Genomic DNA, 25,128 nt, shown 5'->3' on the forward strand with positions numbered 1-25,128 from the left:
AAAAATAAAATTATTATTATTATTATTATTATTATTATTATTATTATTATTATTATTATTATTATTATTATTATTATTATTATTATTATTATTACTTGAGATAAATTTTTAAAGTATTATCGAAACAATTTCAATTACTGGCTATACATATATATATATATATATATATATATATATATATATATATATATATATATATATATATATATATATATATATATATATATATATATATATATGGGCTTGGTAGTTGAAAATGTGAAACATTTCTGCTTGTACTGTGGGAAAATACCATTATAATGTAATTTTTGTTGTATATTGTGTGTAGAAAAGAACAGTTCTCACGCTAAAACCGTAAAGTAACGCTAATTGGTTGCGGAAAGAGGTTTCGCCTTTTCACGACAACAATAATCACTCGGCTCTTCCCAAGCAATATGTGTTTTTTAAAAAGTTCATTTTCTTGTTATTTCAAAGTGTTTACTCATCTTCGTGTGTGGCGTTTGAGCTTTCACATTCTGTTACAACCTTGAAAGATCATACGTACTACTACTCTCTATGCTATTTACACAAGAACTGTAAATTTGTGACAAGGCTACCGTGAAGAAGAGTTTTGTTAACTTTTAAAAATGAAGGCTTTTTCATTAGTTCGTCTTATGTTCCTTAAACATGGTTTAGAACTTTTTATATTTGTGTATCCTCAATTCACGAAGAAAGCAGAGCATGTCTGTTATACAGATTTTGACCCACGAATAATCATTACTGGTCTTAAAATTCCCCACAGAGCCTTCTGCCCACTATACAAATTATTAGTGCATATTACAGGAAACACAAAACTCAATCGGAGTATAATTACAATAAATTTATTCAACTTCATAGACAGCTAAACAGTATGTTGAACACTGCGTACAAGAGATATGTATTACAAACTGAAGATATTCTAAATAAAAATTCTAAATGTTTTTGGAATTTTATTAAATCCATGAAAAATAATTTTGTAAATAAATGTATGTTTTACAATAATCAAAAGTTGAACTCTGATAGGGATATAGTAGACAGTTTTAGGCTGTATTTTCGAAGTATATAGTTCAGAATCTTCTTACGTTATTCCTGATATAAGTACTATGGAAGTCTCTCAGAATTTAACACTTGATTTCATAACTGAACTTGAAAGTAAAGAATCCATCAAAAAACTAAAGCCATCTAAGGCAAGTGGTCCAGACTCTATTCCTAGCTGTGTACTTAAAGGTTGTGGTGATATTTTAATTGCACCTTTGTATTATATTTTTAATTTAATATTGAAAACTTCAACATTTTCTAAATGAAGGAAAGTCAGTAAAGTTTGTCCTATTCTGAAAAAAGGTAATACAAACTTAATTGAAAACTATAGGCCAATATCACTTATATCAACTGCGGCTAAAATATTTGAGCACAATTTTTAATTGAATTTTTAATCATGTTAAATCTTACATATCCATATATAACGCGGATTTTATCCTGGGTGTTCTTTTTTTATTTTTTTATTTTTTTTTACTTTTATCCAAAAAATCTCAGATTCCATAATAATTTCACGGTTGATACCATATATACGGACTTTGCAAAGGCTTTTGACAGACTCAATCATGATTTGTTACTCAAAAATTATCTTCTTTTGGATTATCATACAAATTATTGACATTAGTTGTATCGTATCTTAAACATCGCGTACAGTATGTGTCACGGAGCTCAGCGAACACTACGACGAAACAGTAACGATTGCTATGTGGCTGTATCCTAGAGGCACAGTATTTTCAGGTGGGTGACACAGTGGAAGGCCACGGATAGTGTTTCGAATTGGCAGTCACGAGGCCCGAAAAGAACATGGAACGAGTGCTCGTATCACTTGAACGCAGTCCCAGCGTTCAGCACGGCGACATGCACAAACATTGCAACTGTCGCGACGTTCATTGGGCCACTTACTGGATGATTTGAAGTTCCGTCCACATAAACTGCAGATGGCTCAAAAGTTGAGAGAGATTGATAGGCAAAACAGACTCACCAAGTGCACTGACATTCTTGCAATGATTAACCGAGAACCACTGTTTCTCCAACAACTTCTCATGTCCGACGGAGCAAACTTTTCAGTGACTAAATATGTTAATAACAAAATTTCTGGTATTGGACTCAGGAAAATCAAAGATGTTTACATGAAAAGTCCTAGGTGATCCAAAAGTTGTGGTATGGTGTACAATTAGCATGTGTGTGATTATTCGTTCTTTTATTTAAGATGACAACCGACTATAACAACTGTGAATGCTGACCGCTACGGTGAAATGTTGGATAATTTCCTCATTGCAGAATTGCAGGCAACAATGTTGCTGCCCGTTTGGTTTCAAGAGATAGTGCAACAGCACACACAACTAGCCAAAGTATGGCTGTACTCCAACATAAACGTTTGTCCGCTAGGGCGATGTGACGTGACCATGGGCGGAGTTATGGGGGGCATGGGGGCATTGTTCCCCCAACTTTTTGACAAAAAAATAAAAATGCCACCTACCAAGACCTCCGAGACCGACAAAAAAGTCTGCACTCCAGCAGAAGACAATTCCTAGCTCCGCCTATGGACGTGCCCATCCTGCTCCCTCGATTTAACAGTTCCGGATTATATATATATATATATATATATATATATATATATATATATATATATATATATATATATATATATATATATATATATATATATATATATATATATATTCCTGTCATATATATATATTCCCGTCATAAAAATACCTGAATGATATAACCTGAAAACATTTATGTGCTGAGTAGTTTAACGCTTATCTTGATTACAGACACAAATTTAGGATTTGCATACATATTACGTATGTGCAAGCATGTATATAAATAAGTTATATATTCTTGCTCTATTCAACGTAGCAAGTCCTTATCATAAAAAGTGAATGCATTTTTATGTTTGCAAGAACTCTATGACCTATTACTCAAAGGTCATAGAATTCAACTGCATTTTTTGTGTGCAATATTAGGAAAGCAGAATTATAGAACTGATAAAACTGTGAATAAGTAAGAACAATTTTAACTTGTTTGACGAAATTGTTTAGTCATTTTTATTCAGCACAAAAAAAGAAAAGTATGCAGCGCAAATATTTAAAAAAGTAGTCTATTATCAGTAAACTATGTGACCGTACTCGTAATTTACTACTTTTTCTGTATTGTTAGCAGATTATGTTATGACTAATTTATAGTGCGCACGTGTTCTGCTTAACTTGTAGTCTCTATGTGCTCTTGAAACTAATTCAAAGAAATTAGAAGAAAACGTTATGTGCTCCTGAAACTAATTTTTAAAAAAAATCAGAAGAAAACTTATGCCATGCAAGTTGCAATCCTTATTTTTGGAATATGTGACGGTGATGAATAATCTCGCTGCTAATATCTTCATTAAGCTTTAACCAATCATCCTTTGGAATATATTCATGCACTCAGTGATGCCAACCTGAAACGTTATAAAATCCCATCCCGAGAGGCAGAAATTCCCATTTTGCTCTTGAATTTCCCACGTTACACTAGTTAAAAAATTTAATATACTGTGTATATGAATATGAAAAATACTGTATATCAATCACTTTCTTCAATTGTATAAGTGAACTAGTCTATTCGTAAATTTCGATCTCTGCATTTGTTAAATAGTTTATAAATAAATATGTTCCTTAATTGAAAGAAAAAATTGAAAATATGGACGAAAACAAGGACATTTTACCAGCATTTGAGTATTTACATCATGTTTTCGTAAGATCATCTCCAATCAGTTTATGGGGAACATTCTCGAAGTTCATTGTTTCTCATTTCGTATTTTACTTCCGTTATTTTTTAAATTTTAGTTATTAAATACTACAGTACAATTTACGTTTCTTGAAGCTCGTTTGCTGATAATCACAAGTGACTTCTGCACTAGTGAGCATTTAGTCTACTTCCTGACAATAGAGAATTTTGTTGCTGACGATGAATTATGAGAAATCCCATATATGTTGCCAATAACATCGAAAATTCCCTTTATCTCTTTTCGAAAAATGAATGTAAAAAATCCCACAAAATGGGATTTTCCCACGGGTTGGCATCACTGCATACACTGGTGTAGCCAGAGGGTTTTTTTAGTGGGCTCAAGTTCCCCACCTTAAAATATTGATATTGTATTACTTATTGTATTTCTTTGAATAAGGGTAGCCAACCCTGATACCGTCAGAAACAAAAGCTTTTTAACATTTTAAATTTAATTTGGTACAATCAACTTGGACTTGTCCATTGGGGGGAAACTATGCAATTTAAAATGTCTTCAATTTCCAGCTGTTTGTAATATTATTTCCTGTTTATTGATATTTCGTTACATATATTTTCTTTGATTTACTTAAATTATTACATGGTGATCTCAATAAATTAAAAGTTAGAATTTAAATATTAGAAAAAAATACTGCTATTACCTTTGAAATTATCTTGCTTTCAAGCTTACAAAATTCATTAATTTAAAAATAAGTTATTTCTTGTTTTCGGATAAATTAGGGCACGTTTTGCTTTGATATCTGAGCTCCTCCGTGGCTAAGCGGTTAGCGTACGCGACTTTGGCATGGGAGACCCGGGTTCGATTCCCGGCGGGAGCTCATGTGGTTCGGATTCCACGTTAATCAGTAGGTCCACGTCTCATATAGCCTCGCTGCTGAACGGGACGTTAAACTCAAAATCAACTCAACTCAACTTTGATATCTGTATGCAAACAGACGAACAGGGCCGTTCTTTAAGATCCCATACTTATGTGTAGCATAGTTTGGGAGTCTGTTAAAAGCCACAAGTACTTCGGAGAAAATTTGAAGAAAAAGTACAATTTTTACATGAGTTATTTGACTTCCAAACTTTATATGCTTAAGTATTTCAGGCCTTATAAAATAGATATATCTGTCCGTCTCTCTGTCTGTCGATAGGAAGGCTCGTAGCCAGCCCAAAAATATAGGGGGGGCTGGTCCAATAATATTATAGTTCATTTGCAAGTCTATCGTGAAAATTTTAGGGGGCCAGTAAAAATTTAGAGTGGCCCGGCTCCCCCTTGCCCCCTCCCGTTGATACGGGCCTGTCGATAGGTATCAGGGGAAAAACGGTTAGACATAGCGTGAAGCTTGTTTTTGAAATCAATTCAGCGTTCCAAGAATAAGTTTTATCTCCTTCTTTTAACTCTCTGTTAAAACTGGAAGTGGTATAAATGAACCATTTCCAGTTTCGAAATAGATTACTATAGAATAAAAGCTGAGAGACGCTTACTGTGCCAATGAGATTAGTTCAAGAATTGCTATAGCCAAAGAAGCATTCAACAAGAAAAGATCATTCTTAAATAGCAAGCTTAATATTCGTCTAAGAAAGAAACTGGTCAAGTGTCCTATTCACCTCAGTGCCATCAGAAGTGTCCTATTCATCTCAGTGTTCCCGAAAACTAAGCATTGGACACTAATATCAGTCATTTCTATATATTATTTTTACATATCCTATCCTATCCCTTCCAACTCCTATCCCTCACTTGCTATGCTGATGGCGAAGGGTGAATGTGAACTTCACTATTCATCTCAGCGACTGGAAAACTCTAGATTGAAATCTAGATATCGGTCGTTTTCGATTGTTCATGTCACCCCCTTCTAAAATTCACCTCCCCAGAAAACCATTTCAATGTCAACTTTGGTCCCTATAGAACAAAAATGGTAACAGATGTCGAGAGGAGATTTTTGCAATCGATTAAGCATCTCAAAGGAACATATTATCACTATTCACAGCATTCTACGAAAACCAGGAGTGATTGAAATGTACTAGTTCCTCCGTTTCCAATATTGATTTCCAAAGAGCAAAAAAGGTATAGATATCAAGAGGATCTTTTTTTTTTCTTTCTTTTGCAATCAATTTAGCGTCCCAAATTATGTTCCACCTCCTTCGTTAACTCTATTATTCAAACTGAAAGTGATAGAAAGAAATCATTTCCGGTTTCAACATTTAATGTCCTAGAAAAAGACGGTAATAAATAGCAACAAGCGGTTCTTAATAATCGATTCAGTGTGTAAAGAAAACATACCATCACACTTACAATTTACAATTTACTGGTACAATTTACAATTACAATTTACTAGTACTTACGTTTTCATGCTTATTTCCATAGAGCGAAAATGAAAAGATTTCGCAAAGCGTTTATTTACTTACTAGCAGAAATATTCGGGAGAATACTTTGAATTTTGGACATAAACGGCTGAATTTGGATTTAAACGGCATCGGAAGTGTCACTGTTCGTCTCAGCGACCCCGAAATCTATGGATTCGACACTAATATCGGTCTGAGCTCCTTTGTAGCTGAGCGGTTAGCTTACGCTTACGCCTTTGGCGTGGGAGACCCGGGTTCGAATCCCGGCGGGAGCTCATATGGTTCGGATTCCACGTTAATCAATAGGCCCCGTATCACAAAGCCTCACTGCAGAAATTGACGTCAAACTCAAAATCAACTCAACTCAATCAATATCGGTCATTTTTGATCATTTTTATATATCTTCCCTTTCCCTCTCCCCCAAGTTGCTGGACTGAATTTGGATTTAAACGGCATCGGAAGTATTATTGTTCACCTCAGCGTCGCCGAACACTATGGATTCGACACTAATATCGGTCATTTTCTATCATTTTAAAGTATCCCTCCTTCCCCTCCTTCACCGTCAAAGTGAAATGATTAAAACCATCCCAGGCTCGAACCTCATCTCTGTTGAGATTTGATCGAGATCGGTCGGGTAGTTCAAGAGTTATTAAGTCGCAAAAGCTATTCAGTTTCATGTTTATGTATTTTTCTGTATGTCCCCTCCTTCCACTCACCTAAGTTGCACCGTCAAAGTGAAATGATAAAATGAAAATCATCCCAGGCCCAAACTTCATCTATGCGGCAAATTTGATCGACATCGGTCTCGTAGTTTAAGAGTTATTAAGTTTTATTTATTTTTATATATCTCCCCTCCTCCCCCTTCCCTACGTTGTATCGTCGAAAGTGAAAAGATAAAAGCATTCTCAGGCCCGAACTTCATCTATGTTGAAAATTTGATCCAGATCGGTTGGGTGACTCAAGCGGTGCGAGTGTACGTATATTCCTTTCTGTCCTACGAATGTTTTCTTTTAATAAAAGCCTGCTGTAAGTGATTATAATATTGATAGTACACACGTCCATTTATACTACTAATTAAAGAAATAAGACTAAAAATAAAAATTTGCAAAATTATTATTGTTTCTAATATCACTTTTTCATTTCTTTCGAGCGTAAGAAACGTGAATCAAGAGATAATTTAAAATAGAATGGTTTAGTAAACAATACAAGTGAAATTAATTGTCAAGAAACGTGAATCAAGAGATAATTTAAAATAGAATGGTTTAGTAAATAAAACAAGTGAAATTAATTGTCAAGAAACGTGAATCAAGAGATAATTTAAAATAGAATGGTTTAGTAAACAATACAAGTGAAATTAATTGTCAAGAAACGTGAATCAAGAGATAATTTAAAATAGAATGGTTTAGTAAACAATACAAGTGAAATTAATTGTCAAGAAACGTGAATCAAGAGATAATTTAAAATAGAATGGTTTAGTAAACAATACAAGTGAAATTAATTGTCGAGTTACGAACCGAATTTGGTGAAGACAAGGACCAGTGGAAGTTCTAAAAATATATTGAAGTTTGCACTGAAATGGGGACACGGTACTAGTCCTAAACGGCACAAGACCTAAAAATCATTTCGCGGCACAAGTCCTAAACTGTACTAGTCCTAAACGGCATAAGACCTAAACGGCACAAGTCCTAAAAATCATTTCGCTGCACAAGACCTAAACGGCACTAGACCTAAAAATCTTTTGTGGTACTACCATCGCCTCCGTGCCAAGAATACTGTCAGTCTGTTAGTCATACTTTTAGATATACTGTTTCATATTACAGAACCAAATTCTAGCTTAGTTCTTACAAGTAATTTGTATAAATATGTATTCTATCGTTCTGAAATAAAAATAAAGCCTATTGTTCTTTCTTGCTGTTTGCATGATAGCATTTGTGTCGTTACAAAATATTAACTACCTATCAAATGTGATTCCCAGATCTTTCATAAGGTCTTTTTTTTTATTTCCACACCATTGACCTTGTATTAGTAACATAATGTTGTGTTTTAGTTATATACGTCATAAACTTTGCTTTCTTTGTGTTGATTTGAAGTAAATTATTTTTACACATATATTTATCACATTCAACTCTTTCCATAGCAAATAGTTGCCATACTCCTAATTAACTCCTCTTTACTCGTTACCATTATTAACAATAGTTTTAGTATTACTAACATAGCTGTTACCGTTGGAGTTAACTATTATTAGTATTACTAACAATAATAATAATATATTTCAAATATGCTACATTTTTGAGACCTGAGCCTTGATTGTACGTGAAGTTAAAATCAAAGGTTAAGTCATGGACGGCAAATGATGGCTTAACACCTAAAACAAACTCTTGGCCCCCCAAGTGAGGGTTTGAGTGTTAATCTGTGTTTAATAATTACAGCAAATTAATAATGTTTATAATAGAATGTGAAAGAAACACTTTTTTTAAAAAACTACGTCAAAATGTTAAAATAACTAAAAGAACCTAATTAATCATCCACTTTGTACTCCCATTTGCTTAACTGGACGAACCCAGACCTAAAGGAAAGCAGTTTTCTGTCCAAATCTCATAAACAGTGGGAAAATTTAATACTATAGAAATTGACTCTCCTTCATTTTTAGTAATGTAATTTTCAAGACGCTGAAACATATATTTTATTACTTTTAGTTAAAAGTTGAAATACCGAGTTTCACACATCCAGCTTAAGCAAATCGTTCTTTACTTTATAAATATTTTCTGAATAAGTAATGGAGAATTCGAACATTAAAGAAAGTGCACCCTTCGTTCTTTACTTTTATGTGTTGAATTTTCAGTTTTTTTTTTCTTTTTTTGGTTTATTTGTTTGTTCTACAGTAAAAAGTTTATAAATATGTCAAGTATCATTTCATTAGCTTCGGAGATTTGCGAGATACGCTACTCTTTAAAAAAAAAAATCTTATTCCACCCTTTTGAAGATACGTATTTCCAGAAATTCTTTCTTATATACTGCTTTGGTAAGAAAATGATGTTTTTCTTTTTAAATTAAAATGTAACGAATCTACTTGTCGCTTATATTAACTCTTTTATATAAAAGTACAGTAAAAGTACAGTAAGACCCAAATGAAATCCGTGAGTTAAAAAAACACCCTGTATAAACACTGTGACTGTGAAAGGTCTGAGGGCTGCGGTGGCTCAGTGGTAGAGCGTTCACCTCTGCTGCTTGGGGTCCCGGGTTCGATCCCAGCCCTCGCCAAGTGAACTTTGTGGTGGACAAACACCATGTGCGTGGGTTTTCTCGGGGTTCTCCCGTTTCCTCCCACTTCCTTCATTCCACCATTTCATTCATTACTCATCATCACTGTCTCCTTTAGCCTAACCGGCATAACGTGGAACGTAAAACTCAAAGATTTCATTTAATTTTTTTTTCATTTTGTAAAAGGTCTGGCTAGTTATTTTTTTTTTTTTAATTTTTTTTCTGGTTAGCACTTGCAAGCAAGATTTTTCAAGCCCTGGTAATAGACATGTAGAATTTGTATGCCTCTATTGTAACATTTTGTGGTAAAAAAAAAGAAAAAAAAGAAAAAAGAAAGAAAGAACTTTGTTTCATTGTTATCAATCAATGAAAACAGAATTCAGCTGTTCATCTGACAAGCAGACACCTGTAAGAATGTTAACAAGCCGTGACGTCACACCAAGTCGTAACTCCTTTTCTGTGACGTAAGAAGCTATCTTTTGCAATTTAGCATATTTGCTTGCTTACTTTTCTAAGAAACGTTATGCTTAAATTTTAGTAAGTAGTATATTGATGACAAGTTCTTAGTGGATTCATTAAATTTAAACTTTTGATCGGAAAGGAAATATTTATTTTCTCCAAAACACAGAATAAGTTGTTATACCTTAAGCTTAACGTAGCCTATTGTTCATATCATATCAACACAGAAAATTCAAATGAACGAATTGTATAATATTTATCTCAGTATGAATGACACTATAAAAGAGAAAACACATTTATGAAGAGTATGCTATTGAAAATAAATTGGTTATCTTTCTTTTAGACTTCTATATTTACATTCTAGCTACATTTTGAATTGTTTTAATTATTTTTCTTAATAGCTGTTATTGTGTAGTAGTTAAGATAATAACCGGTAAGATAACGAAGTATTTGCAATACTGTGTCCCAAACTATCGAGAATGAAATTAAATGACTAGGATATAATGCAGTTGAGAAATATGTAGAATGTGTAATAATGAAGCTTAAAAAAAACATTAGTTTTATAATTATTTCACGCATCTTATATAATATTCTCATTTATTGTAGCATTACGTTCATGAACTCACGTTATTTCAAATTAGAGAAAGTATATAGATTAAATAATAATAAAACTGAAGGTAAGATTCATGCTTCTACGTTAGGATTTAAACTATCAAAGAGTATACGTAATTAGCAAGTCTGCTTCACTGGTGCGTTACATTACAATGCACCAATGCGTGGTTATTGAAAGAAAACCAGAAGTGGAACAGGAAATATGCTGACTAAGTGCCAATGTGAGTGACGTCATGTAGGTGATATCATACTTTTGTAATGTATACTAAGTTGCAAACGCTCCCACATGTTCTGCGGGCAATAATTTGCGTCCCTCCTTTTTTCAACGAACTTTAAAAGTTCGTTCGGTGTGTATATATGTGTGTGTGTATCTGTTATTTGCGAACTTTTCAATTTTGAATCCTGCATTCGATAGAGCATTAAAATCTGTGAGAAAGTGGTGAAATTTTTCGCGTCACTCTTACCGTTCCCCAGAACTTCGATTTCGGAAGATTTAAGGAGCCATACCTGGGGAACCGTAAGTCATAGAGAGATCCTATTGGTGATGATCAATACCTAAGAAAATAGTGGACATTTTGGTACCAAATAGTAACCGGTAGCCACTGTCCAACTGGCCACCGTTCCCCAAATATTGGTCCAAAAATTTCGGATTTCGGGAGATTTAAATAGTCATATTTCGGGAACCGCATGTCATAGAGAAATGATATTTTGCGAATTTTCAATTTTGAGCCCTCCATTTTGAGCATGTGTCTTCGTAAAACAACATATCGTAGAACGATTTAATAGAACTTTTAAACAAAACGTGGAAATAATTAAGTACTCAAGGAAATTATAAATGGATAGATATATTACAAAAATTGTTTAATGAGTATAATAATAAAGTGCATAGAACAATTGGTATAAAGCCCGTAGAAGTTAATAAGAAAAAATAATTCTTTTCAACTTCGTGCTGGCAATGCTCATGGAGCATTCTCAACTGTGTTTTTCCTGAAGTCGAAGTCTCGTTGAACATTCGAATGTCTCGTATAGGCATCTAGTGAACAAGCCCACCCCTTTTTTCTTCCTTTCTTGCTTAAATATTTAAAACAAAAAACGCTTAAATTCGTGTCTAATTATCTGAAATGAAAAGTCCAAATATGAAATTACATGTATCTAACCTTAAAAGGGATTCCGAGATATGAACCTCTGTATCATAGGAAAATAATAAACCCCATTTCACCTTCTTCCACATCAAATAATAAAAGTAAAACTTCCTTAGTGGTAGGCCTACTTTACCCTAACAAGTCCTAAATATTATCGAAATTTCAAGTTTCTAGCTTAAACAATGTTATCTAGGTGTTGATCAGTCAATGTCAGGACTTATTTTATATCCGGAGGTAGACCAGATTCCGGATTCAATTCTACTTATACAGGCTGAAAACAAATGTATTCTCTCTATATCTATCTATTGTATACATTGAGGATAACCAAAATTTTCCGGATTCCGGAAAATTTGGAAATTTCACATTCTGGATTTTGGAAAAATTTCTGATTTTTTTTAAATCCAGATTTTTTCTCAATTCCGTAATTTTCTAAATTCCGGAGTTTTTCCTAAATTTGAAAATTTTCCAAATTCCGGAATTTCCCCCAAATTCGGAATTTTCTAAATTCCGGAATTGACCATCCCTAATATATACAAAGGACGTTCAATAAGTTTTGCAGAGATGAGTTTTGTTATTTAAAAAGAACGAAATTCTGATAATGTATAAATTGTTTCTTGCAAAAAAAAAAAATAAATAATTTAATGCAGAAGACGCTTCAAGCTACAAAAGCTTCAAGTTTACAATGGAAAGAAAAAGAATGCAAAAAAAAAAAATGTGAAACATCTGGCCCTACTACTTACATCTTGTTATTACATAAAGAAATTCAAGAAATAATTGATTTTTTAAAATATCGAGATGATTTTTTCCACAGAACTTACAGGTTTCTGTTGATTTCTTACAATCATACACAAGGCAAGATATTTTCTCTGTCTTTGATTTGTACACAATAATCTTGTTATAATTTTGATTTTTTTTTTAAAAAAAATAAAAAATATAAATTCCGCCAACTAAAAAATATTGTATTACTCGAAATAGTCGCTTCGAGCTATTTCTAGCGCTAACCTCCCTAACCTGTATCATTTTTTAAATAAGAAATTAGTACTTAGTCAAGAGCGCCCATTAGGGGGGCAAGGTGGGGCGCTCGTCCCCCTTGAAGAAATTGTACTTCAGAATATCGAAAACTCAATTGAATTTTTAGAATAGTTACAGCAAAATTTGAAACTATATCTGAAATGTCACTTATACTTGCCCCCCCCTTGGAAACCACAACATGGGCGCCCTTGTACTTAGTCTTTTATCAGAGATCAGACAACAGCAAACGTTCAAATGGACAATTACATTAGTTTAGGAAGACAGTATTAGGTGCTGAGCGTGGTTTTAAACATCAAACTCACTTACAGTACATTTGGAGTTAAACACAATTCACACTCACAATTTTCAGAACAAGTTAGCTCATGATAACACTGACGAAAAACAAGCACGCTCATGAGCGCTCTCATTTACAAACCTTGCATTTTTCTTTGTTATGACAGGATAATAATGAATTGGTTTAACATTAATCAGGAACTTCCTGCCGCGCTCCACATTACAGTTCTGAAAAAAAATAATAATAACAGTAGTAAATTGAAGTTGTACGAACCAAGCAAAGGTATTTTGCTATGTACATATATTTAAATTAGAAGATTCTGTAACTGAATATATAATATTTATTTATAACTGGACCAAAGAAATAATTGTGACTGTAGGAACACATTAAATTCAAACTATGGAAGCGGTATTGTCCACTAAAACACTGTAGGCACGACGACGACCACACGTTCACATCATAGGGACGCGCACACACAAAAGCAACTGGTCTAACGGCTCTTTTTTAAAAACACACTTGTCCGCTCAAAAGAAAGAAATTCCGAGGGTTGACAAAAGTGAACCCCGGAGCCCTCTGCAGGAGGGAAAAAATACTATTTGAGGACCAGATCTTCAAGGAAGGGCGATCGGCCCGAACATAGCCCCCACCTTGAAATGCTCGCGTTTCAAGAACATGAATATTATAATAAGAAATGTAATGCAACAAAATAGAAAACAACCCAATATGTATATACAAAATAAACAAGTAAAGAAAATCGAGACACTAAATATGAGATAAATAATATAAGCACAACATGAAAAAGAAAAAAAAAATGAAAATCAAAACACGGAATATGAATAAGAGTATCATAAACACAATATGAAATGTTGATATTTGAATGCAGAGTATATCTATCTGTTTGCATCAAACGGTACACGAGAGAGCTTCACAATGGGGCGCCTTAAATCCCCAGCGGCTGTTCTTACGGTGACAGTTCGCACAAGACCATCGCTACCACTATGGATGTCCTTGACACGACCTAGCCTCCACTGTAGAGGGGGGAGGTGAGGTTCCTTTAATAGCACCAAGTCTCCTTCTTTGAGATTATCACGTCGGGTCCACCACTTTGGCTTCTGCTGTAGACGGGATAAATACTCTTGAGACCAGCGCTGCCAAAAGTGTTGTACCATTTGCTGCACTAATTGCCATCTCTTCAGGTGGGACATTTTTGACAAGGTGAAATCTTGTGTCGGAACAGCAAGCATCGGTTCTCCTATAAGGAAATGTGCCGGTGTTAGCGCAGATAGGTCATTAGGTTCTTCAGATAAGGGGATAAGCGGACGTGAATTCAAAATTGCTTCAATCTGGGTCAGGATGGTGTTCATCTCCTCATAACTCAGAGTTGCATTACCCACAATTCTTTTAAGATGGTGTTTCACACTACGCACACCAGCCTCCCACAAACCACCAAAATGAGGGGAAGAGGGGGGATTGAAATGCCATCTTATGCCCTTTTCGCTCAGGTAGGACGAAGTCAGCTGGTTTCCCTTCGTATGCACACTGTGTTGGATCAGGTCTCTGAGTTCTTTATTCGCTCCTACGAAATTCTTGCCGCAGTCACTATACATATCACTAGGGAGCCCTCTTCGAGATACAAAGCGTTTTAACGCCGCTAAAAATGACGCACCGCTTGCGTCAGACACTAGCTCAAGGTGTATTGCTTTAGTAGCAAAACATACAAAAATAGCGATGTATGCTTTGTATTTCATTCGGCTTCGCCCATGACTGTTTTTCAATAGCAATGGTCCCGCATAGTCTACAACTGTGTGAGAAAAGCATCTACTCGGGTTTACACGAGCCGGGGGCAATGGTCCCATGATTTGAGTTTCTGTTCTGGTCTCGAACCGATGACACCTTACACATTTTCGGATAATGTTTCTTACTGAATTTCTCGTACCAACAACCCAGAATCTTTCGCGAAGAAGTGACAAAACTAGTTGAGGACCCCCGTGGAGCGTATTGAGGTGCTCCCTCTGAATTAAAAGCTCTGTGAGTTTGTGCTGTTTTGGTAATAAAACCGGATGTCTTTTGTCTATAGTGATTTTTGCATCTTGCAGTCTTCCTCCAACACGCAAAAGCCCATCACTATCAATGAAAGGAGTTAGACACAAAACACGACTTTTAGGTGGGAGGGGTTGGCCATTTTTCAAACATTCCAGTTCCTCAGGAAATGCTTGCTTTTGAACTTCTTTCACTAAACACCTTAAAGAACCTTCCAGCTCTTCTGCTGTTAATGGGCCTTGAAGCTTTTGAAGGGGGTTTCTGCAGTTGTAGACAAAGCGACGACACCAGGCTACAACGCGTTTCACTTTCAGCAGAGATGAATAACGGCTAGTGATATCATCCACTGTAGTTACACACATAGCACTGACACACTTTTTTCTTTCTTCCGTCACCTTGTCAGATATGAGGGGTGGTCCTGCAGCCATTGGCAACACTGCATCATACAACCAGTTGGGACCGTTCCACCACAATGAATGACACAATAATTCACTAGGGTTCACACCCCTGGAGGCACAATCAGCAGGGTTTTGCAAGCCGTCTACAAAACACCATTCCGCTGCACGAGCTGTTTCTTGGATTTCCGCGACACGATTCGCCACAAATGTTTTCCATTTGTCAGGGGAAGAAGTAATCCATGCTAACACAACCTGTGAATCGGTAAATGCTTTTACCTCTTGCACCTCAAACACAAGAGCGTTTGAGATTGCGTTGAGCAACTTCGCCAGCAATAATGCAGCGCACAACTCCAATCGAGGGAGAGAAACAGTTTTAATTGGAGCCACTTTAGTTTTTGCAGCAATTAGCTGCACACTGACCGTTCCGTTTGAAAGCACGGCCCGCAAATACGCCACTGCAGCATAAGCCCGCTCGCTGGCATCTGAAAAGCCAATTACTTGACATTTTCGAGTGTTGGGAGGTATGATGCACCGCGCAACCTTTGCTTCCTCTAATAGCGACAGTTCCTTGCAATATTCTTCCCACTCTGCGCACATTGAACTAGGTAGGTTTTCATCCCATCCCAAGTTTTCCTTCCACAACGACTGCAGAAGCACCTTCGCCTTGATGGTTACCGGTGAAAGGAAACCAAGTGGATCGAAGATTTTGGCGATCTCAGATAGTATCATGCGCTTCGTCCACAGGTCACGCTGCAAGGGGGGAGAAGCACTGAACCCAAACTCGTCACTGACTGGCGACCACTGCACTCCGAGGGTCTTGATGGTGTTGTCATCGTTGAACTTGAACGGCACAGACACTTCGCGCATATGAGACGGTACGGCCTCTAGCACTTCCGGTTCACTGGATGCCCATTTTCGCAACTCGAAGCCTGCTTTTTCCAGCAACTGAATTAGCTGTTGTTGGAGTTCGATCGCTTCGCGCACAGTTTCACAGCCACCCAGAAAATCGTCCATGAAGAAGTCCCTCACTAGTACACTTGCTGCCAAGGGATAGTTTTCACCTTCGTCTGCTACTATCTGTTGGAGGCACCTAGTAGCTAAAAAACTAGCAGAGGCAGTTCCGTATGTCACCGTTAATAATCGGTAGTCTTCTACAGGAGAGTTCGCGGAATTGCGCCACACTATTCTTTGAAAGTCAACATCTTTTCTGTTTACTATCACTGCCCGATACATTTTGGCAATGTCCGCGCATAAGGCCACTTGATGTCCACGAAATCGCACCAAAAGTGGGAAAACGTCGTCTTGTAGCTTCGGGCCCACCATTAGCCGTTCATTTAGAGAAACCCCGGATGTTGTCTTCGCACTGCCGTCAAAGACCACTCGTAATTTTGTTGTTGAACTCGTGGGTTTTAGAACTGCGTGGTGGGGGAGGTAACAGCTTTTCTCAGGTGCCACGTTCTTCTCTTCTGGGGGAACAAGCTCCATGTGCCCCAACCTCAGATATTCTTCCATGAACGCACGATATTGTTCCTGAAGTTGAGGTTGTTTTGCTAACTTGCGTTCACAATGTAACAATCTTCTGACTGCAATGTCACGTGATTTTCCCAAAGGCGATGCATTCTCCTTGAATGGTAATCTCACTACATAACAACCATATTCGTCACGGTAGTGAGTATCTGCAAAATGCTTTTCACAGTTCTTCTCTTCTTCGGACAAGTATTTTTTGGGAGTAACTTCTTCTAGCTCCCAAAACTTACGAAGAGTTGTGTCCACTTCACATGACGCACGATATGCCGCCACTGTTACGGCTCCACTTGTGGTACCTACGTTACCAGAAAGCACCCAACCAAGAACAGTCTCTAGAGCTACGGGTGTACCCGGTGGTCCAACACGCTTTCCACTGAGCATTAATAATGGAAATACATCCGCTCCAAGAAGCACGTCAATGGGGCCTACTATATTGTAAGTGGGGTCCGCTAGCTTTAACCCTTTCAAATGTGGCCAACGTGAAGCACTGGCACAGGGTTGCTTTGGGAGATCAGATGTTACCTTCGTCACTACAATCGCTCTTGTTTCGAACGTTTCGTTCATCTGACCAAACGGCTGAAACTGCAAGTCCACCATCGCTTTTGCAGATCCTACTCCTGCTCCCGTTATGCCCGAGATCACCACACTGGATTTTATTTTTTGTAGTCCGAGCTTTTCCACGCACTTTTCGGTTACAAAACTAGCCTCTGACGCACAGTCTAGCAGAGCTCTGAAGGGATATGACACACTGTTTTTTCCCTTTATTTTCACAATCGCTGTACACAACAGAACATGCGGCACACTTGCTTCGGAAGCAAAATGTGACGTGACACTAGAATCATGCTCTGGTAACGCATCATCTCGTTCGAAATGTAACATTGTATTGTGCTTTTTGTCACACTTGCGGCAATTTCCGGATGAACAACTGTCCTTCCGACAAGATTTGCGCATACAATTGAAACACAATTTCTTTTCTTTCACGAGAGCGATACGCTCCGCCACTGAACGTTTGACGAACTCGGAACACCTGTATAGTGGATGGTTTGAATTACACAGTTCACACAAACTTTGGGTCTGTTGTTCAGTTGTCACATGAGAAGATGCAAGCCTCTTTTCGCGGTTTTTCACTGTATCACTGCTTGCGGAGTGTCGAGTCTTCCCATTGGTCGAAACAGCCAGAGCGCGGGCTCTGTTGTCCAGAAATGCCGCCAGCTTGTCGAAAGATGGCTGTTCACTGGAATTTAACGAAAGTTCCCACTGTCTTCGAGTCTCACTGTCTAGTTTATCCGCGGTGTGATAAACTAAAACCGCGTCCCAATGCTCCACTGGTTGCTCAAGCACTTTCAGCGATCGAGTACACTCCATCGTTGTGTCAATTAATTTACGCAACGCCGTTGCCGATTCTTGTTGGATGGGTGGTTGCGTAATTAAGCGTTTGAGAATTGAGTTCACAATTTCACGTTTATTGTGATACCGCGCGTTCAGAATGTCCCATGCTTCTTTGTAATTACTGTTCGTAATTTGCATCGCCTGAAGGAGTTGGGCTGGCTCCCCCTTCAGGGATGTTTTTAGATATTGCAGTTTTTGAGCACCAGATAATTTATCGTTGCTGTGTACTGATGCTACGAACAAATCGTGGAAGGAAAGCCACTCGAACAAATTACCTGTAAATGTGGGTAACTGTATTTTTGGCAATTTCACCTCACTACTATGCTTTGTTTCTGAAGAAGAAACCGAACTGTTTTCCACAACTTGTAAATCCCTTAGCACCACACACATCTTCAGTAATCGATTGTCCATCTCTGCTAGCTCTTCTTCTTCTTTTTGAAACTGCTCATCATTTGAAATGGTTGCAATCTCATCCAGAAGCTTCGAACAATCCTGTTGAAGGTCACTGACCCTTCCCTGGTGAACCGCTATGAAGCTGGTTTCTGTTGCCGATAAAGCAGCGATCGCTTTCTCCTCCCGCGTAATTTTCGCTTTCAGAGTCCGTTTTTTGATTGCTAGAGCTTCCATAGTTATTTGTTCGCACGACACAAAATGTTTTAATTGAAATCACTCACACTCTGTCTGTAATGACTGTGTCCTACACTGATCCACGACCGGAGGACCATTAAATGTGTACGAACCAAGCAAAGGTATTTTGCTATGTACATATATTTAAATTAGAAGATTCTGTAACTGAATATATAATATTTATTTATAACTGGACCAAAGAAATAATTGTGACTGTAGGAACACATTAAATTCAAACTATGGAAGCGGTATTGTCCACTAAAACACTGTAGGCACGACGACGACCACACGTTCACATCATAGGGACGCGCACACACAAAAGCAACTGGTCTAACGGCTCTTTTTTAAAAACACACTTGTCCGCTCAAAAGAAAGAAATTCCGAGGGTTGACAAAAGTGAACCCCGGAGCCCTCTGCAGGAGGGAAAAAATACTATTTGAGGACCAGATCTTCAAGGAAGGGCGATCGGCCCGAACAGAAGTGCTGACAGCAATATACCACAATATTCCAGAAAAGTGCCAAAAATTACGCATAACATACTTAAAAGAGAATATTTTGTGCCAGCGGCTCCGGGTTCGACTCCCGGTGGGACACTCGGCCGAAAATGTACGTATAAAAACTTTTTTAGGCTAGCCATCCTGTGTAAGGGTTTCCACATTCACACTAGGCAAATGTCGGGATGGTACCTAACATCAGGGGCGGACTGGCAACCATAGGGCCCACCCTGCTAAACTGAAATGAGGGCCCACTGTATAAAAATGTAAAAAATGTACTTGGCATTCTTCATATGTATTACAATGGAATAAGGGCATGTAGCCTATTCAGGGCCGGCGGCAGGGCCCCAACTTCTCTTTTCATATGAATACCTACTTTGCATACCACAAATATTTTTTACATTTTACTACACTTTTATTTTAAATTAACTTTAAATAACTAAAGAGAAGTTAACATTTACACGATATACACACTTATTTGACTGACAGCATAAGTGTTCAGCATTTTTAGAATTTACACCAACGCTTACTGAGCCCAGTGCCAGCAGCTAGTGCTCTCAAACGGGTCAGGTCAGGCTTCATCGGGTCAGGGCTCGAGTCGAACCTCCTTAGGTCACACTTCGGGTCAGGGCTGCTCTAGCCACAGGTCGGCTCGGTCAACTTTCTTATGCGTCGTTTTGGCTAAAACCTATTCGGGTCATGAATCGGGTAGGGTCGACGTTAAACTCGACTCGACCCTCTCGACCCGAGAAGGATTTAGCCGAAACGGCGCATAAGAAAGTTGATCCGAGACGACCAGCGGCTAAAGCAGCCCTGACCCTAGCGTAGGTGACCTGACCCGACCCGTGTCTCAAGCAGGCTTGACTCGACCCCTGACCCATGAAAGCCTGATCTGACCCGTTTGAAAGCACTACGCGACAGCAAACAGTTCAGTTAATTTCGTGTTCGCCTGTTAAAGTTGTGTAATTTCAAGTAAAAATAGCCATAAAAGATAAGCTAAAATTGACTGAAATCATCCAAACACGTGGTGTATACATTATAATTTATAAACACCTTAGACAGAAAAACAAAACAAAAAAATACCTGGCAACTGTCCTCCAGTACTCGAATGAGTCACATCATGCTCATTTGTTTCTTGGGGCTTCACAGATTCAAATAGCCTACGTTGTTTTGGGTCAGATGCAGCTTTTTGTAAATCACATCTTCGTTTGTGATCTCGCTTTTTAGCACCACTTTTATATTTTTTTCGGTTACAGGGAAGCAAACTGGGCCCCATCTTTTTTCGCTAGATTCTTGTAGTATGTGACGAGACAAACACGACGGTACCAAAATTATCGAAATTGCACCGGGGGAACATGGGTAATTTGGGTAATTTTGTACCTTAGTATGGAAAATGAAGGGGAGGGAGCAAACTGGGCCCCATCTTTTTTCGCTTGATTCTTGTAGTATGTGACGAGACAAACACGACGGTACCAAAATTATCGAAATTGCACAGGGGGAACATGGGTAATTTGGGTAATTTTGTAGCTTAGTATGGAAAATGAAGGGGAGGGAGCAAACTGGGCCCCATCTTTTTTCGCTTAATTCTTGTAGTATGTGACGAGACAAACACGACGGTACCAAAATTATCGAAATTGCACCGGGGGAACATGGGTAATTTGGGTAATTTTGTAGCTTAGTATGGAAAATGAAGGGGAGGGAGCAAACTGGGCCCCATCTTTTTTCGCTAGATTCTTGTAGAATGTGACGAGACAAACACGACGGTACCAAAATTATCGAAATTGCACCGGGGGAACATGGGTAATTTGGGTAATTTTGTAGCTTAGTTTGGAAAATGAAGGGGAGGGAGCAAACTGGGCCCCATCTTTTATCGCTAGATTCTTGTAGTATGTGACGAGACAAACACAATGGTAAAAAATTATCGAAATTGCACCGGGGGAACATGGGTAATTTGGGTAATTTTGTAGCTTAGTATGGAAAATAATGGAGAGGGAGCAAACTGGGCCCCATATTTTTTCGCTTGATTCTTGTAGTATGTGACGAGACAAACACGACGGTACCAAAATTATCGAAATTGCACCGGGGGAACATGGGTAATTTGGGTAATTTTGTAGCTTAGTTTGGAAAATGAAGGGGAGGGAGCAAACTGGGCCCCATCTTTTTTCGCTAGATTCTTGTAGTATGTGACGAGACAAACACAATGGTAAAAAAATTATCGAAATTGCACCGGGGGAACATGGGTAATTTGGGTAATTTTGTTGCTTAGTTTGGAAAATGAAGGGGAGGGAGCAAACTGGGCCCCATCTGTTTTCGCTAGATTCTTGTAGTATGTGACGAGACAAACACAATGGTAAAAAAATTATCGAAATTGCACAGGGGGAACATGGGTAATTTGGGTAATTTTGTAGCTTAGTATGGAAAATGAAGGGGAGGGAGCAAACTGGGCCCCATCTTTTTTCGCTTAATTCTTGTAGTATGTGACGAGACAAACACGAAGGTACCAAAATTATCGAAATTGCACCGGGGGAACATGGGTAATTTGGGTAATTTTGTAGCTTAGTATGGAAAATGAAGGGGAGGGAGCAAACTGGGCCCCATCTTTTTTCGCTAGATTCTTGTAGTATGTGACGAGACAAACACGACGGTACCAAAATTATCGAAATTGCACCGGGGGAACATGGGTAATCTGGGTAATTTTGTAGCTTAGTATGGAAAATAAAGGGGAGGAAGCAAACTAGGCCCCATCTTTTTTCGATTGATTCTTGTAGTATGTGACGAGACAAACACGACGGTACCAAAATTATCGAAATTGCACCGGGGGAACATGGGTAATTTGGGTAATTTTGTAGCTTAGTATGGAAAATGAAGAGGAGGGAGCAAACTGGGCCCCATCTTTTTTCGCTTGATTCTTGTAGTATGTGACGAGACAAACACAATGGTAAAAAAATTATCGAAATTGCACCGGGGGAACATGGGTAATTTGGGTAATTTTGTAGCTTAGTATGGAAAATAAAGGGGAGGGAGCAAACTGGGCACCATCTTTTTTCGCTTGATTCTTGTCGTATGTGACGAGACAAACACGACGGTACCAAAATTATCGAAATTGCACCGGGGGAACATGGGTAATTTGGGTAATTTTGTAGCTTAGTATGGAAAATGAAGGGGAGGGAGCAAACTGGGCCCCATCTTTTTTCGCTCGGTTCTTGTAGTATGTGACGATACAAACACAATGGTAAAAAAATTATCGAAATTGCACCGGGAGAACATGGGTAATTTGGGTAATTTTGTAGCTTAGTATGGAAAATAAAGGGGAGGGAGCAAACTGGGCCCCATCTTTTTTCGCTTGATTCTTGTAGTATGTGACGAGACAAACACGACGGTACCAAAATTATCGAAATTGCACCGGGGGAACATGGGTAATTTGGGTAATTTTGTAGCTTAGTTTGGAAAATGAAGGGGAGGGAGCAAACTGGGCCCCATCTTTTTTCGCTTGATTCTTGTAGTATGTGACGAGACAAACACGACGGTACCAAAATTATCGAAATTGCACCGGGGGAACATGGGTAATTTGGGTAATTTTGTAGCTTAGTTTGGAAAATGAAGGGGAGGGAGCAAACTGGGCCCCATCTTTTTTCGCTAGATTCTTGTAGTATGTGACGAGACAAACACGACGGTACCAAAATTATCCAAATTGCACCGGGGGAACATGGGTAATTTGGGTAATTTTGTAGCTTAGTATGGAAAATAAAGGGGAGAGAGCAAACTGGGCCCCATCTTTTTTCGCTTGATTCTTGTAGTATGTGACGAGACAAACACGACGGTACCAAAATTATCGAAATTGCACCGGGGGAACATGGGTAATTTGGGTAATTTTGTAGCTTAGTTTGGAAAATGAAGGGGAGGGAGCAAACTGGGCCCCATCTTTTTTCGCTTGATTCTTGTAGTATGTGACGAGACAAACACGACGGTACCAAAATTATCGAAATTGCACCGGGGGAACATGGGTAATTTGGGTAATTTTGTAGCTTAGTTTGGAAAATGAAGGGGAGGGAGCAAACTGGGCCCCATCTTTTTTCGCTTAATTCTTGTAGTATGTGACGAGACAAACACGACAGTGCCAAAATTATCGAAATTGCACCGGGGGAACATGGGTAATTTGGGTAATTTTGTAGCTTAGTATGGAAAATGAAGGGGAGGGAGCAAACTGGGCCCCATCTTTTTTCGCTTGATTCTTGTAGTATGTGACGAGACAAACACGACGGTACCAAAATTATCGAAATTGCACCGGGGGAACGTGGGTAATTTGGGTAATTTTGTAGCTTAGTATGGAAAATGAAGGGGAGGGAGCAAACTGGGCCCCATCTTTTTTCGCTTGATTCTTGTCGTATGTGACGAGATAAACACGACGGTACCAAAATTATTGAAATTGCACCGGGGGAACATGGGTAATTTGGGTAATTTTGTAGCTTAGTTTGGAAAATGAAGGGGAGGGAGCAAACTGGGTCCCATCTTTTTTCGCTTGATTCTTGTAGTATGTGACGAGACAAACACGACGGTACCAAAATTATCGAAATTGCACCGGGGGAACATGGGTAATTTGGGTAATTTTGTAGCTTAGTTTGGAAAATGAAGAGGAGGGAGCAAACTGGGCCCCATCTTTTTTCGCTAGATTCTTGTAGTATGTGACGAGACAAACACGACGGTACCAAAATTATCGAAATTGCACCGGGGGAACATGGGTAATTTGGGTAATTTTGTAGCTTAGTATGGAAAATGAAGGGGAGGGAGCAAACTGGGCCCCATCTTTTTTCGAATGATTCTTGTAGTATATGACAAACTGGGCACCATCTTTTTTACAGGTAGAGCGAGCGGTGAGCGGGTCGTGGCCGCAAGTGGAACTAACAGCAAAACATCCTTTGAAGGTAGGGTTACCAAATACAGAGTGTGCTGCAATAATCTGCGCCCCAAGTAAAATACCAGCAATGCATTGTTTGATCTAATGTCGTGTGAAATGTACGGGAATTTTGAAATACTATTCAATATATAATAATTTAATAATGTTGTGCAATGTTATTTAATAATGTGTTGAGAAGGGATTTGAAAAATTTAGTCGGATGAATGGTAATTGATCGACAATTAGATTTTTCGCCAGTAAAATTGATATATAATTTTTAATTCGTGGAACAACAGTTCTTACTACAAATAGACGATCTTAGGATTTGATCCCTGGATTTCGGCGATTTTGAAACTAGAACACTAAATGCTAACTTTTACTTGTTCTCATTACGTTATAGGAAAGAAATTAAGATTTGATTTAGGGAGTCCACCATGTGAAAAATATTTAAATTCCTAATGAGAATAAGATATCTCAAACTTCACTAGCACCACACCCATTCCGTTTAACCATTTGTTGTGTAATTTCACGGTCAGTCAGTATGACAGTTGTGCGGACCGATTGATCGCACTACAATTTCGAATGTTCCCACGAAAACTTCAATAATTCGAAAACTTCGGGCAATTTCGATAACTTTGGAACCATCGTCTTTGACTTCTCACATAGTAGTAGAACCAAACGAAAAAAGATCGACCCAGTTTGCTCTCTCCCCTTGATTTTACATACTCAACTACAAAATTACCTTAATTAAACAAGTTCCACCGGTACAATTTCGATAATTTTGGTACCGTCGTGTTAGTCTCGTCACATACTACAA

At 38.0% G+C, this 25,128-nt stretch overlaps 1 protein-coding gene across 1 annotated transcript; it reads right to left on the bottom strand.

The window, feature by feature from the left end:
* Positions 1–13,832: 13,832 nt before the first annotated feature.
* LOC145671519 (uncharacterized) lies at positions 13,833–18,923 on the bottom strand. The gene has a single exon (XM_081740707.1). It carries the CDS (start codon positions 18,921–18,923, stop codon positions 13,833–13,835), a length of 5,091 nt encoding a protein of 1,696 aa, XP_081596833.1.
* Between the last annotated feature and the right edge of the window lie 6,205 nt (positions 18,924–25,128).

This window comes from Thermobia domestica, chromosome 15 (genome assembly GCF_964235325.1).
Source record: "Thermobia domestica chromosome 15, izTheDome1.hap1.1, whole genome shotgun sequence".
NCBI lineage: Eukaryota > Metazoa > Arthropoda > Insecta > Zygentoma > Lepismatidae > Thermobia > Thermobia domestica.